This window comes from Stegodyphus dumicola, chromosome 8, assembly GCF_044657685.1.
Source record: "Stegodyphus dumicola isolate Sdum_Otavi_A_Nest chromosome 8, ASM4465768v1".
Lineage (NCBI taxonomy): Eukaryota > Metazoa > Arthropoda > Arachnida > Araneae > Eresidae > Stegodyphus > Stegodyphus dumicola.
Genome location: NC_140775.1, coordinates 136,162,457 through 136,178,741, shown reverse-complemented (window position 1 = coordinate 136,178,741; position 16,285 = coordinate 136,162,457). Strand labels below are relative to the sequence as shown.

At 35.5% G+C, this 16,285-nt stretch overlaps 1 protein-coding gene across 1 annotated transcript in view; it reads right to left on the bottom strand.

The window, feature by feature from the left end:
* The window catches only part of LOC118181337 (uncharacterized), a 196,076-nt gene that overhangs the window by 34,659 nt on the left and 145,132 nt on the right, over positions 1-16,285 (bottom strand). Inside the window, exons 2-3 of the mRNA XM_085823032.1 lie at positions 11,374-11,657; positions 3,632-3,979 (exon numbers count right to left, since the gene is read on the bottom strand). Coding sequence (XP_085679158.1) covers positions 3,632-3,979; positions 11,374-11,657 — 632 coding nt within the window. The remainder of the gene's footprint in view (positions 1-3,631; positions 3,980-11,373; positions 11,658-16,285) is intronic.

Below are 16,285 nucleotides of genomic sequence, written 5' to 3'. Positions count from 1 at the left end.
CGGAAAATTTAAAAAATTTCACGTAACAAACTGCCCACTACTCGAAAAACTTAAAACTGCCCACTACCCGAACTACTTAAAACTAGGAAATCGAGGAATTTCCTAGTTTTAAGTAGTGTGTCCCAAATTGTTTATGAAAGTTAAAAAAATAGGTAATATAAAATATTAATTTTAATTTAAAACAATCCTTTAATTTTGTTTATTTCCCTTTTTTGTCTTAACAATAATAACTGTTATAATAAATCTCTCTGAACTGCGTAAGGTCAAAAATAATCTTTGCTACACGATTTTTATGTAACGCTAACGGCACAGGTATTTGCATAACGCTTCAGTCAATCGTACTATAATACTGCGAATTGAAGCTTAAACTTGTCAACAAAGTGAAAAAACTAAATCTTTCTTACTTCAACCTTCGAAATCTAACTCGGCAATTCTTTTGCTTCTCTGCTTTGAGAGCTCGCTGCCGTTACTTTTTCTGCTCAAGTCCGTTAGAGGATTTGACAAGTCTCGGCCTCGTAAATTTTCTGTACCGAACTCGACTTTGAGGGGCAACGCCCTAAAACGCCTATATAAATTACTTAGTACTAGTAAATAAATATTTACGCATTCGTTTGCCTTTCTTTCTATCTAAAAACTGTTTCACTGTTCATAAAAATGAATCGTTTAAAAATAAATTCAGTTAAGGGATTAATTACAAATCTGTAAAAAAGTGCAAATGTAACTAAATATTCAAGTAAAAACGGGCTTTTTGCTCTAATTCAGTTGTGTATGTCTTCATAAGATTATTTTATTAACAATAAAAGACAGTATTCAACCAGCTAAACCGCTTCTAGTTTTTCACGAACTGGCTGCAATCAATAAGAATTACGTCCTAAATTATCATTCATATAAAAAATGCAATAAAAAATGCGTGAATGGAAATTCCAACTTTAGTCTGCAATAGTTCCTTAACTCTCAATTTAACTTCATTATTTACCCTTTCTGTCCTAAAAATACTAATTGTTTATATAAATTGCTATGAACTAAGTCATTTCAATATTAATACATGTCATATGATTATTGTATAACGCTTACGATGCAGATATTTACATAACGCTTCAGCCAATAATGATTTCAAATTTAGGAACCGAAACTTACTACTTGCCAACGGGGGCATATTTGAACTCAAACCATTTTTATGGTTTGAGAAGAATGAACTCAAACGAGTTCATTCTTCTCAAACCATAAAAATGGTTTGAGTTCTTCGTTAAAAATGGTTAACCATTTTTATGGTTAACCATTTTTAACGAAGATTTCGTACTGGACACGTCGCATTTGCCTCTCTCACTTCATTCTTGGCAATCTGCTTGCTCTCCGCTGCAGCACTACTTTTTACCGGATCGAAATTAATTGTTAGGAAGATGTGAAAAAGCCACAAATGTCATCAAAACGTGCGCAGATTGCACTGCGTAATTCAGGTTACGAATTACTAATGTGATTTTCAAAAATTCTGCGAAAAAAAATTAAATAGGCATGATTGCTAACATTTTTAATGCAACTACTACTTTATGCATCTTCTTGTCTTTTAAATTTTACATTCATTTTAAAGAACTTTTCCAAGATGGCACAATCCTTTTCCCTAAATTATAAATTTCAAGCTTTTGACATGTTTAAGCTCTAGACGAGCGATTTATTGATTTATTTACTTATTTCCCTTTTTAGAATTTCATACTTTACTTTTAAATTACATATCTACATTATATTCCCAAAAGATTAATTTTTAGGGAAGGAAAGATGAAATAATTCGCATTTTTTAAAATAATTCTCAGGATTTTGTTTTTGTGTTTATTTTCTGGTGACTGTGTCCGTCCTTCTAATTGGATGCAGTTTTTGCCATTTTTAACTTCTACATGTTATTAAAACTTTTGCCATTATTCTCACGGAAGATTTGGTCTTGCGATTATTTAGACGGCTTCCCATTCACTTATTTATTTACTCTGTTTCATTTTTCTACCCCACCCCACTTTTTTTTTTAAAAAATATAGTAAAACTCTAAGACAACCAACCATCTACGGTTCTATTATTCAAATATTATAATTTAATGTCTATTCTCCCCACCCTAAAAAAATGATTTTCAGAAATAATTTCAAAATCTTCTCGGCAACCCTTTTGTTGCAGAAAGACAGGGTTGCTTAGCACCACAGACTTCGCTCCTTTTTTGTAACTACAATATATGACATAAAGCTTCCTTTTTTTCTTTCTTTGGTTGCTTTCGGGTAGTTCCTGGTGCAACAAAAGAACGACCTCATCGAAGACGATTGACTTCACAACTGATAGAAGAGAGAAGGCAGACGTCATTAGCTGCGTTTCCTGCTTCTACAGTTACGTAGGCGCTGGTAGGGATCTTCTTCGCCACATCATTCATTACTACGGGTCTCGTGAGGTACTTGAAAAGATAATGCAGGAATTCCATTTCGCAACGGTCAGGAAAGGGGTCGGAGAAAAGAACATTATGCAAGGCTGCGTTTAAAACACCGAAGCTGCTGGTTTTAATGCTTTCTTTCACACAGAAACCTTGAGACGCATTCAAAACAAAAAAGCTGTAAACAGCATGAAGCAATATTCAAATGCCCGATATATCAGGTTTTTCAATACGAATTTATTTTAAATGCTGCATAATGTATCTAAGTCAAGGTTCACCCACTACTTGATTTTCAGTTTTACAAGATCTCGGGTGCAATGGAAAATTCTCACCCACTAATTTTTATGCTGAAGAAAATTTAGATTCTCGCTGTCGGTTATACAATCCAGATACCAAAAAAATCTATACAAGAAGAAAATTATTTGCAACATTTCTCCACAACAACTGAAAGCAATCTTAAACGTTTTAAATACCAAATCAATAATAAATAAAGATTTTAATATCAAAATGAATTGGTGATTAGTACAAAAAAAAATTCCTTCCAAAAAAGATATTGTTAAAAAGTAAAGATTAATATAAAAATTATTTTCAATTTAAAGTACACATATGTACCCCTCCCACGGCGGCAAAGCTATTATATTTATTTTCACAGAAGCAAAGAATGAATATCAAAGATTCTCTATTGATTATTTGACTCTTTCAAGGAAGTTTTTAACAACACTGCAAAAAATAAAAAAATAAAAATAAATAAATAATAAATTTAAAAAAAAAAATAAATAAAAAATTATTTAAACATATAAACTTCACTTAATGGCAATGAACCTTTTCGCAATGACTACCTCTGAAAAGACCAATATTTCTACCTGAATAAACATCGACACTGAACATGACTTCTCTAACGTCATCACTTCTAGAGATTAAAACTGCGTAAAATCGTGAGTCGCATTGTGGGGCAGACCTATTCCCTAAATAATATAGTATATAATCGCCAGCCCACGATTTTTATTTCAAGTATTTTAGATTCTTTCGCAAACGGAAAAGTTCATTCCTTTATGTGGTGAAAAAACTGCTGATCATCTCGTCTGATACAATTCGATAAAATACCCGTTTGCTTACTTTTCTCAAAAGCTTCATCTCTCCTCCTATTCTTTCGTAAGTAGAAATTTAACAGCATTTTAAACATCCGAAGTAAACATCATAAACAAACGGAAACTAAAAAATTCTACTTACCTCAATGATTTCATTTAAATCCCTGACGTAGGTTTTTTCAGTGTCGACAATTTCTAGAACCACCCTATCCGTATGACTAAGATTGGGGTCGCACCAGCGTGGCTTGCCACTGGCCGCCCCTGATGTAGCAGTGCTAGAACCCACACCGATGGTAACATCACGCGTGGGTCCCGAACGATTAGATGTATCCTCGCCGAATCGATTGTCATCATCGTAATCATCATCATCCAACGATTCGATACTAGCTAAATATGACTTTTTCACATCAAGGCAGTTCCGTGGTAAGGAAGACGAGGATGAACTGGAAGATGAGGAAACAGAACTACTGCTCAATGGACGTTTCTTCTCCTAGAAGAAAAATAAATTTTATTGTGTAATTATGTAATGACACCAAAATGAACGTTTTTACTTTGAAAATAAACTGTTTAGCTGCTGACGTAAAAAATATAACATTACAACGTTATAATTTAAGAATGTTTGGAAAGCTTCACCTGAAGACAGAATTTCCAATATTATAACAGAGGAATACTAAAAAATCCAACTAACAAGTAAAAAATATGCGCAAACTTCCAAATACTGCAGAATAGGTACGGAAAACATCTACATGTTTCTAGGATCATTATTACTTTTAAAATAACACATCGACTTTATACCGAAGAGATATTACAACTTTCGATTTGATAGGAGATCGATTCTGCCCTTTTGATATCACGTGGATACACGTGTGATCAGCATTTAACTACTCTACTTCCCCATATTTCAATTAGATTGGTCAGATAAAATTTTGAATCAATTTACAGGGCCATACATAAATAGTCGTATGCAGAGGAAATAAACATCATAATCACATTTGCAACATAGAAATACCATAAATTATTTAATTCGGACACGATTAAATAATAAAACAACGTTATAAATAATGAAAATGATTTAATTTTTCTAAGAGATATTGAAATTTTACCTCTTTCACGGGGATGCACGGAAGCAAAAACATCTGACTGTAAGGCTTTACATGCATGTTCATAAAATATCCAAACAGCAGACAGAAATCATCCCAAACTAGCACATTTCAGTACAAATAGTAAGAACATGAGTAATAAAAGAATGATAATTACAGGATTATTGTCTCTACTTAAAAAGTTGCTAAAAAGAAAGTCGAAAATCGATATATCGGTGCATCCTAATTAATAATTACTGGCGCATTTAGTTAACAATTATTCTAAAAATGAGAACTAAACATAAATCACGAGGATTGGACGGGATGTCTGAAACAAAGTCTTCACTACACAGCTTCCAAGATAGCATGTAAAATGCTCAGAATAATCTTTACTAGGTGGCAAGCGAGACAAAATAACACCGGAATTGACGTGGTAGATTATCTAACATCGATAAGATTTTCGGGTGGAGTTCTACCATGCAGCAGCAGTTCAACTACTCGAAGGTCGGCCAGAAACAGCGGAAAAGTTCTAGGGTACTAACAATGTTACTCAAGTGTTGGGTACTGACAGTGTGTAATAAATACTGAATAAATTTCACTATATTTCAAATTTATTAAAATTTTAAAGCAGATATCGAAAGAAATTTTAATTAGATTCAGAACTTAAAATTTCTAAAATTAGAAGTACCAGTAGCCTATGGACAGTCAGCAGAAAGAATTAATAAAATGACTAATAGAGTAAAAAAATTAATAAAATGTAAAGAGATAAAGAAAAAACTTGATAAATTATCAAACTAATGATAAATAGTTAAATAATAAAATACCGGATCTCGTCTATTTGGGGCTCCGCTGGAATTATAATTTCAGTCAAAAACAAAGAAATAGTTCAATCGGACTCTGGCTGAATTTAAGACCGGAATATACAGTACAACGTACTATTTTAAGGCGGAAATTATGTTCCAATTACATAACAGAAATGCGCACCAGAGAGGCCCTTCTTATTCAGGGTACCGGTGCGCTTCTGACGCAATGCTGATTAGAATTTATTTATTTTGTAAAGGGGGTGGGCACAAAAGAAGAATAACTTTCATTTAATTCAACTGAATACTGTTTCAATACTAATTTCGCTTTAATTATGATTTTACAGATTTCACCGCAAAGTGTACTCTTTCGTCACAGCAGTACAAGTGTTTTCAAAGAAAACGAAGTTCAACTGAAAGGAAATGTAGACGTACGAGTGCTTTATCACATTAAGTCCAATAAGTTTATAAATTCAACAAGTACATATTACTGCCGTTTCATTAAAAGAACAGAAAATGAGCTGCAGCAGTACAAGTTTTAAACACAAAACATTTTAACAAAACTATGTAAAACTATTCTATTTAGAAACCTTACCGCGATAATACCGGCTTCAGAACGGGGGGGGGGAGCTGAATTCATTATATGACTGTTTCAGTTACAAGACAATTTAGAGTACCTAACAGCAACTACTCTGGATAAGTTAATTATCCTGAAAGATCTCACATGTAATCCTTGGGGAAAAGCAAAAATCAATATTTTGCACCGGTTAACCATTATTTTAAAGTCTGCATCTCCCAACATTTGTATTAATAAAACTGGAAATTGAGTTAAAGCAACCATTCATTAATATTGTTACGAATGTAAAGGCGCGGTAAGATGGCTTCCCCGCAAAGGAGTTTTAGGGTTGCCATAAAATAGCAAGGAGGGCAGGGTTTTCACATTTGGAGAGAAATCGCCCATTTGGCGACAAAATTGGCGATATACCATGGAAGGTTGGAGAACCTTCTGGAACGAATTCTTACCGGTTTAGCCCAAAATGTTCCCAAACACAAGCCGAAAGCTATAAAAACCGTGCTGGTCTGCAGTCAGGAAGAGCGTGCCTCTCATCGAGAGTATGTAAGCCTCGTCTAGCGAGTCAATCCCTGCGGAGTCGATCGAGTTGACAGCCGGGCAGCAAGTGCCGAGTGAGTCTTCGAGTCCACTGAAGGTGTCTGCTAGTGTATCGCGGTTAGTGCACCGTCGAGAGAGCGTGTTGAGCTCCGGGAAAGACTGAACCGAAGAGTCAAGAGCTGTGCTCGTGTGTCGTCGAGTGCATCGCGAGTTGTAGCGTAGAGAGTCTCGAGAGTACGTGGAGTTCCGAGAACGACCAAGCAGAGTCGGGAGCTGTACTCCGGAAAGCAGAGTCGAGTGCTTTGCAGGAAGCTGTCTCCACCGTGATAGCCAGATAACTTGAAGGCGGTGTCGCTGATCGTGTCAGCGTGTTTATAGTAGTTCATCGACGACTGTAAAACGTCTTTTGGAGCTGTCCTGACAATTATTGATAAATAAAGTGTGTTTCGATACTTCATAAAGTGTCGTCGTTATTCACCCCAAATCCACACGAACCCCGTACGAACGTAAAGGAAGAAAATAACGTAACAAATGGTGTCAGAAGAAAAACGTAACAATATTCCGCTGAAATAACTTATGTTACACAAAATGCAAAAGTTAAGCAATATTTATAAAGTTTCATGTATTTGCTATCTAATAACTACATAAATGCAATAAGAGAATGATACAAATTTAATAAATGATAAATGACTTCTCAATTTAAACTTAAAAGCGGGAAGCAATTATCATATACCATGCCATAACTGTCTCGGGGATAATATTATCAGTAATGCTAGAACAATTTTTTATACGGCTTTAGTGATGTTATACTCAGATGTACCAATATATGCTATTGCTATTGCTATTTAACTGTTATTTCCAATATTGACAGATTTAAAACATCAGAGAAAATTCAACATACTTTCGACATCAGTTTAATGACGTAATTTTCAAGGAGCCACTCATAGCTGCTGACATCAGGCTTTATTTTCATTAGTGGGCAAAGTAAGAACGAGTGTTCTGGTAATGCGAATTTTGGATATTTTTGCACATGCAACAGAACCAGAAGATGTTTACGTTACACCCTTTCGCAATAACATTCACCTTTAGTCGATGATTTATGATGATTCAGGTCTAAAAAAATTAATACCATATCCACAAAGAACATAAAAGGAAAATAACATATTATCCTTTAAGTAATACCCCATATCAATAAATAATATTGTCGCGTAGATGAGGGGATCCTACAAATGAAAAGGCAAGTACAAGTCTAAACTCAAGACTTTATTAACTAGAACTGAACGAAGAGCTACTTATATACAGCTGGTGAACATGCTGAAACATTCCAAGTTCTGGAAGAATTAGAAGGAAATTTACATAAATAAGGTAACATTAACAACAAGGAAATTTACATAAAAACCAATTATCAGGCATCTTGCCGTTGATGGGTTTCGAACCCGGTACTTTCGGGTTTCGAGTACTGCGCCTTCTACGCTAAGCTATGAGGAGCTCGGTCGAAAAAGAGCGATTTTCGCTACATTTCCCCCTTCTTAGGAAGAAGCAGCGTCCTGTGCAATCTGGTCTGGCTTCTTGTAACAGGTCTCCTGGAAATATTGGGCTTTCTTTCATCGTCTAGTTGTACTTTCGGATCAAGATAGGGCTTCAACCTCAATATGTGAACGATGTCTTTTGAATTCCGTCGTTTCTTATTTTGTTCCATACTTTCTACTTCGTACGTCACGTCAGAGAGCTGTCGTGTTATTCGATACGGTCCAAAGTAATGTCTTAGGAGCTTTTCGGATAACCCAACCTTTCGTACTGGAGTGAAGACCCAGACAAAGTCTCCGATGTTGTAGCTGACAGGTCGATGTTTCTCGTCATATTGGCGCTTGTCCATGGTTTGCGCTTTAAGAATATGGAGTTTTGCAAGCTGTCTAGCTTCTTCAGCTCTAGTGATCAGATGTTGCGCATAACTATCTTCGGGATCTTCGATACTGTACGGGAAAATTACGTCGAGAGGAGTCTGGATATCTTTGCTATAAATGAGAAAGAATGGGCTGAATCCCGTTGTGTCTTGTTTGACTGAATTATAGGCATAGGTTACAATAGTATCCCAATTTTTCTGTTCAACGTCTACGTACATGGACAACATGTCTGCCAATGCTTTATTGAATCTTTCAGTTAAGCCATTGGTCTGAGGGTGGTAAGCAGTGGTCAGCAGATGAGACGTCTTGCATAGAAGAATTACTTCTTTAATAACATTGGATAGGAAGTTGCGTCCTCGGTCACTTATTTCTTTGGGGGCATCATCCTTCACTACAATTTCTTCAACTATAAACTTGGCAATTTCGGTGCCCTCTGCTGTCGGTATTGCCTTTGTGACTGCAAATCTGGTGAGGTAATCTGTGCAAACTATAATCCACCGGTTCCCATTTCGAGTAACAGGAAAGCGTCCAAGTAGATCTATTCCAATTTTGGTAAACGGTGTGTCAGGAGGTTTTATCGGATGAAGCTGTCCTGGTGGACGTTGCGGGGGTGATTTCCGTCTTTGGCATTCTCAACAGTGTGATACATACCGCCGTGTGCTTCCATATAGCCCTGGCCAACGGTACTTCCTCCTTATTCGGTCGTACGTTTTGGCAAATCCGAGATGGCCAGCGGTTGGAGCATCATGAAGACTTCTTAGAACCTCGCTACGAAGTTGCTTTGGTACCACCGAGAGCCACTGCTGTCCCATAGGATCATAGCTTCTTTTGTACAATATACCATTTCTTATTTGATAATTTTGATATGCGTCACCTCTCTTGAGAGTTGTAATGGTGGATTTTAATCGTTTGTCCTTCTGCTGCTCTTTTCCGTAATCTACGATCGCTGCAAAGAAAGGGATGTCTTCATTGTTCTCAATTATTGGTTCTATAAGAGGCTTCCTTGATAGTGAATCTGCATCGGAGTGTTTCCGACCGCTCTTGTAGACGATATTTATGTCGTACTCCTGCAACCTGAGAGCCCACCGTGCAAGCCTTCCGGATGGATCCTTAACATTGTACAGCCAACATAAAGAGTGGTGATCTGTGACTACCGTGAAGGGTTTTCCGTAGAGGTATGGCCTGAATTTACTAATTGCCCAGATGACGGCAAGGCATTCTTTTTCGGTGGTGGAATGGTTCCTTTCAGTTGCAGTAAGGGACCTGGATGCATAGGCTATTGGTCTTTCTTTGCCATCCTGGATCTGAACCAGTACTGCACCGATACCATAGCCGCTAGCGTCAGAATGTATCCTGGTTTCTGCGTCTGGAACAAAATGTCCCAAAACAGTGCCACTGGTCAGCAGCCTTTTGAGCGTTGCGAAAGATTCAATCTGTAACGCGTTTCAAGACAATTTTGCATTTTTCTTCAACAAGTCATGTAGGGGCTTTACGATATCTGCGAAATTTTGGATAAATCGTCGGTAGTAGGAGCACAAGCCCAGAAAACTTCGGACATCGGCGATATTTTTCGGAATAGGGAACTTTGCTACAGCCTCTACCTTTTGTGGATCGGGATATATCCCATGTTGATCGACTAAGTGTCTCAGTATAGTCAGCTTCTTTTTGCCGAATGAACATTTCTTGGAATTTAGCGTCAGTCCTGCTCTTTGGATCCATTTCCCTCAAACACTTTTGATGTTCTTCGAAATTAGGTGCGTACACGATTACGTCGTCGAGGTAGCAAAGACAAATATTCCATTTGAGACCTCTTAGTACCGTGTCCATCATCCGTTCAAATGTGGTTGGAGCATTGCGTAATCCGAACGGAATGACTTTAAATTCATAGAGACCATCTGGAGTCACAAAAGCTGTATTTTCTCTGTCTTTATCATCAACCTCTATTTACCAGTAGCCTGATTTCAGATCCATCATAGAGAAAAGTTTTGCACCAGCCAGGCAGTCCAAAGCAAAATCAATGCGAGGTAACGGATAGACGTCCTTTTTTAGTTACCTTGTTCAATTTTCTGTAATCGACACAAAAACGCCATTCACCATTTTTCTTCTTCACAAGTACGACTGGAGATGACCATGGACTATCTGATGGTTGTATCGCATCTACTTTTATAGCATTCGTTGCACTTCGTCTGCAATCACACACCTCTCAGTGGCTGACACACGGTATGGCCTTTGTTTGATTGGTGCACTGTCACCTGTATCAATCTTGTGCTTCACCGCATTGCATCGGGATTTTTTCGCCATACTGTTAAAGTCAAAACTGTCACTAAATTCATTTAGTAGACTCAATAACTCGTCTTCCTCAACATTGATCAAATCAGTATCGAAAATCTCTTTTACGTTTTCTTGAGATAACCTTTTCCTGGACCTATGTCCCTTGGAACCTGATCACTTAGAGAGCAAATAGCGTCGCTTTTTATGGTCGTTAAATAGCCTACATTTATCCCTTTCGGTATCAGTTGGGTTCGTCGAGAACAATTAGTTACCCATAATTTACCACAACTATCCTCTATAGTGACAATTGAGGCTGGTATTGATAGTTCTTTTTCGCACATCAGAAATCAATTTCCAACAATCATAGCTTCATCTGCTCCCCGTAGCTCTAAATTCAAGGCACATATTCGCTTTGCGGTGTTTGCTTCAACACCGACACTGGCTGCGCATATATACAAAGAAAGTAACGTAATCACAATAAGTAAGTTAATATTTGGCGTCTTACATAACATTAATTCGAATTGAGTTTGGAAATGATGATTGGAATAAATAATTATAGCATCTGCCGCTTTCCTGAAAATATATAATTGATACGATCGGGGAAAAAAAAAATTCCCGTCTTTTTATTGGCAGTTCCCCAGTTCCAATAACGCCATTCATGCAGTTTTAATCTCGATGAAAAGGGAAAGTTTTCAACGCATGCGCTAATTCGTTCTTACCTGAAAAGCGGTGTCTGAGTAGCTGCGTTTGCTGTAAGGTCGAGTGGGACGGTGACCTGACGTGGGAAGCGCAAGAGGGGGAAGGCGCTTCGGGGACGGTTGGTATCCATTGCCCTTCCCCCCAGGATCACATGGTGGAGGAGAGGAGCCCAAGCCGTTCGTGGAATTAGGTGGCGTTGTTCGTTGAGAGGGAGCAACGGATGTGCCGCTTTCCTGGGAACTGTTTTTGGCCACAATCGTGTCAAACATATCTAGAAGGGTTGATGTTATGTCCACCGATGTACCTGTAAGGTAGAAACATATTGTAAAGAATACTTTCCATACTGATTTAAAAAAAAAAAAAAAAAGAGAGAGAGAGAAGCGTTTAAGCATACCATTTTTCAGAATAGCAAGGAAGATAATCCCATCGGGTAAAATCCAGCATGCATAATAAATAAATAACAAATGCTGAAATTTACAGGACGGTGAATCAAAGCAAATTAAAATTTCCTATTTATTGATAACATAAAAACATTACAAAGACAGGGATGAAAATAATAAAATTAATTAAGAATGCATACAAAATCCAGTACAACAGTGACTATCATTTTACTCTAATGCTATGGAAACGCAAATGCTCCCCCAAACGTCACCATCTGTTTTTAAAACAGAAGCTTTTATGGAATTTATCAAACCATTTTTCACATTAATTTTCCAATAATTTTTCTTACTCAGAAATATACTTCAAGCTTTAAAAAAACAAATTAAATTCATCGAATTTATTTATATTATAACAACATCGGTATTTCTACATGAAAGCAGTTAAAATATTCTCATTATTTATCTCAATAATGATACAACGAATAATGTAAATGACTAAGTTGTTGGAATTTGAGCAAGTTGCTTAGTCTCTTAAATTTTTACACCCATTAATGGCAAAGGGTAAGTCGATAAAACCGCTTCATACAATAAGTCTTGGGTTCAGTTTCCAGCTAATCTGAAAAGTGATTTTTTCTGTATACGTTAACAGCATCCTGTTTTTCTCAGAGTGTTTTGTCTGTATATGTGAACAGCACCCTGATTCTCTCAGATAGCCTTTTAACAGAACATCTTTCCTTTATTATATTCAATTAACCAATAACCTCTGAATTTTCTAAAATCAAAATGTTAATCTAAAGTATATTTCTCTTGCTTACGGAAACCTATTTTATACTACACAAATTACATTTAAACTATAAAACACCGAAGAATGCGAGATGATTCATCCCCCTTGATATGCCATGATCAAGGGGGATGATGCATCTCGATAATGATAAAATTATTCCTTTGGTGATTTTTGCTTGGGACAATGACTAGCTCAACTGCTCAAACCTTTCATGGTAAGAAGCACATAATTTTTCAATACCTCTCACGCAAAGTGTGCTCTTCATTTGAGTCAATCTCCACTAAAATTTTAGAAAATTCCGCTGCCTTTTATAACATTTCAGTTACCTTCTTGCAAACTGTAAGGACGCTTTATCTTCATTATCACTGCTTTCATTGCCCTCTGCTGTTATAAGGTCATTCAGTTCTTTGTAATTTCTGGATTAAATCTACGACTTCTTCCATATCTACAAACCTTTCGCCGCCAATTCTTTCTTGCCAATTATACGACTTTTTCTGCTTCCATTTTGAAAATCCTACTTACCTATACGAGCAACCTAATACTTCAAAAATAATGGTTTAGGATAATAATCATTCCTTTAAGCCCTGTCAGACTGAAGGATGCCAGACACAACAGGCAACTTTTCCTAGAAATGCGCTCTTCCAAAACTAGATAAAAGTGGACACCTACTCGTAGGAACATTTTACCACATGCCAATGAGCCTATTAATCGTAAACTCTTTCCTATCCGCTTTTTGCTTTAGTGTTTGTACTGTGTATAAAAAATTATAAAAAACCAAAAAAAGCATAAAATATAAAATACAAAAAAAATTATAAAAACCTAAAAACTTATAAAAAAAAATTTTATGATACTTAAGTTTTTGTATTCTCATCTCTATCCCTAAACTTTCTTGAGCCTGTGGCTCCCTCTATTGAGCATCAAGTAAATCACTTATGCCAAATTTTTCCAATTTCTGCTCTCTTTTAGTAATTCTGATGTGGAGGTAAATGGTTTTGAACCATAGGCACTCCGAAATTAGCAAATCATTGGCATTGGCATAGGAACATTTCACTCCAAAACCCAAAAATATTACTTACTGCAGATAGTTTAACACGAGGAAAGGGGTGGAGAATATCCTAGTGGAAGTGAAGTCTTATAGTTTCAGGGGAGAAGAATGCTGTCAGACTTTTATTATTTAGCTGCTATGTATTTAGTTCATGAATTAATATATATATTAAGTTTTAGTATTTATCAACATTTTCTATACTTTTTTATGTTTAATCTTTAAAAAATATCTAAATCGAAATAATGCATACGTATTTTTCAAGTTTTGTAAAGGAGGGACGAATAAGTTTCTAGCAATGGTGAAAGGGGTGTATGGAGAAAATATGTTGAGAACCACATATTTGGACAATCAGAAACTAGGTGAGGTATCACCGTTAATCATCTTTCGCAAGAGCCAGCAATAAAGGAATGTGTCCTATTCGAGCTACTGATTAAAGATAATTTAGCTACGCAAAAGAAAATTTTAGAAATGTTCTTTTAAAGACAAGATTTGGAAATCTGTTGTCTTATTTAAAAGGTAGCTTTGATATTCCACTTTTTTACATTAAAAATTAAAAAAAAAAGTTAACGTTATCCTACTGTATGGTGTTAAGAATATTCAATTAATTATCTACCTTAAAAAACTGTCTGGTGAAACATGTTTTTCAGATATGCAGCGTTTTATAATGTTTCATAAAAATTTCGTATGAACCATGAAAAAATGTTAAATAAATGTCAAAAATTTTTAAATCGTCTATAGTAACGCCAAAGAAGTATGCTAATTTAATTTAAAAATCCAACAAAGGGTAACAAAATAGAAACAAATTTAAACATAATAAATCTAGAAATCAAAATAATATGTAATACTTCAAAATAAAACTCGGCACATCCTGTTTAACGATTTATTTATTCTTTTTAAGAAAACTAACATACCACATCCGAATACGAAGTCACTGTAAAAGTAGAAACGATTTGCCAAATGTTCCTAGATTTCATATAAGAATGCTCGTCTTTCATTGGTGTGTGTACGCTGATGACATATTATTTATGAGATTGTGCAAAGCGTGCGACACGTCACGATTACGGAGGTTAATATTTTGAATAGTAAGCGAGGCGTATGAATTAACTGAGTACCATATGCAGTCGGCATCTTAAAATAGAAGGGTAGCACGACCGCTTATGTAAATACGGATGCAGCAATAAAACGACGAGAATGAATTTTCCCATTTTCCCAATTCGACGCAAGCTGGTACAGTCGAAAAGTGAATCATTTAACTTCACTATTAATAAATCGATTTTTTTTTTCCTTTTTGCAGTAAAAATTATCTTTCAGCTAACTTAGCTATCCATTTAATTCGTGAAGCTTAACACATTTAAGGCTCCGTAGGTAACCGATGACGGTACTCCGATGCTCAAGCATAAAAAAACAACATTAAGATGTTTTATTAATAAAACAGTGCTTATTGTTATATATGGCATGTGTCGATGTGTTAAAAAATCAGCCGTCACTCAAGGTCAATCAAAAATTGCGTCACGATCGATCTGCTGCAATAAATTCCGCAAATGAAAATATGAAATTACATGCGTTACATGAAATATTTTGCAGCAACAAAATATCATTAAAGGACAATTTTCCAGAATTAAGGTAATTAATTAAAAGCCTATATATTAATTCGCTTATATACATTTCGGCACATCAAAGTTTGAGGTATTAACTATAATATTTTGTATTACAGTTCAGAATAAGCTAGAAAGTTCAAACTCTCAAACTTTACGATTATGTGATGCTAAATTCATTGATAATTTACAGCGTTATTGCTAGTATTATTTCCTCGATTCAAAGGTAAGAATATATTATATGGTTAAGTAGTCAAACATGAGTATTTTTTAGCAACAGTGCTATTCAACTTGGTATATACATCGCTTTGTAAAACATACCCACCGCTACAAAGCAATTAAGAAATACTAGAACACATACGAATTTCAAATAAATTTTCGATCCAGCATTAAATATGCGTGTATATAAATATATTTATACGCAAGTATACATTACACACAGTTTTTAGTATTCAATTTCGTTTTGCAAAATACCACTATGATGCAGAAGATGTAATTCCATTACGCCATACTGAACTTTAAAATTAATTTAGAAACAAAATTATATAAACGCTGTCCTTTTAAAAAAATACTATTTTAAAAATATAGAAAATGAATAACTATGTGGAAAAAAACGAATGGTCGTAATAAAAGAAAAATGAACATGTTTAAAAATGGGGAACTGAATGTTTTTTTCTCCGGCGAAACTGACGATGATGAACACACGAAGAACATTCATGAAGCTTTTGCCATACACCCAGTTCCTTTTGGAGAATTTTTTTTTTTTTTTTTTTAACGCAGATTATCGTAGAATGTAAAACAAACTAACATAAATGTGTACTTTGTGGTAGTTTACACATTTAAGTGTACAACAAATGTGTACTCTGTGCCTACCTTCCCGAACGCGCGGCTAACGTCATAAAACACAGTCTATAGAGTTAACTTCCTATGGGAAAAATACGTTGGGCATAATTCAATTTAGAAAAGTTTGCATAATTCAAAGAAACATAAATATCGTAGTAATTTATCGGAATTAAAAGGAAAAAAAAAAAAAAACGAAACAAATGTTAATTGAAAGGATTTTTATTACTTATTAATAAGTAAATGATAAAATTATTCCTTTGGTGATTTTTGCTTGGGACAATGACT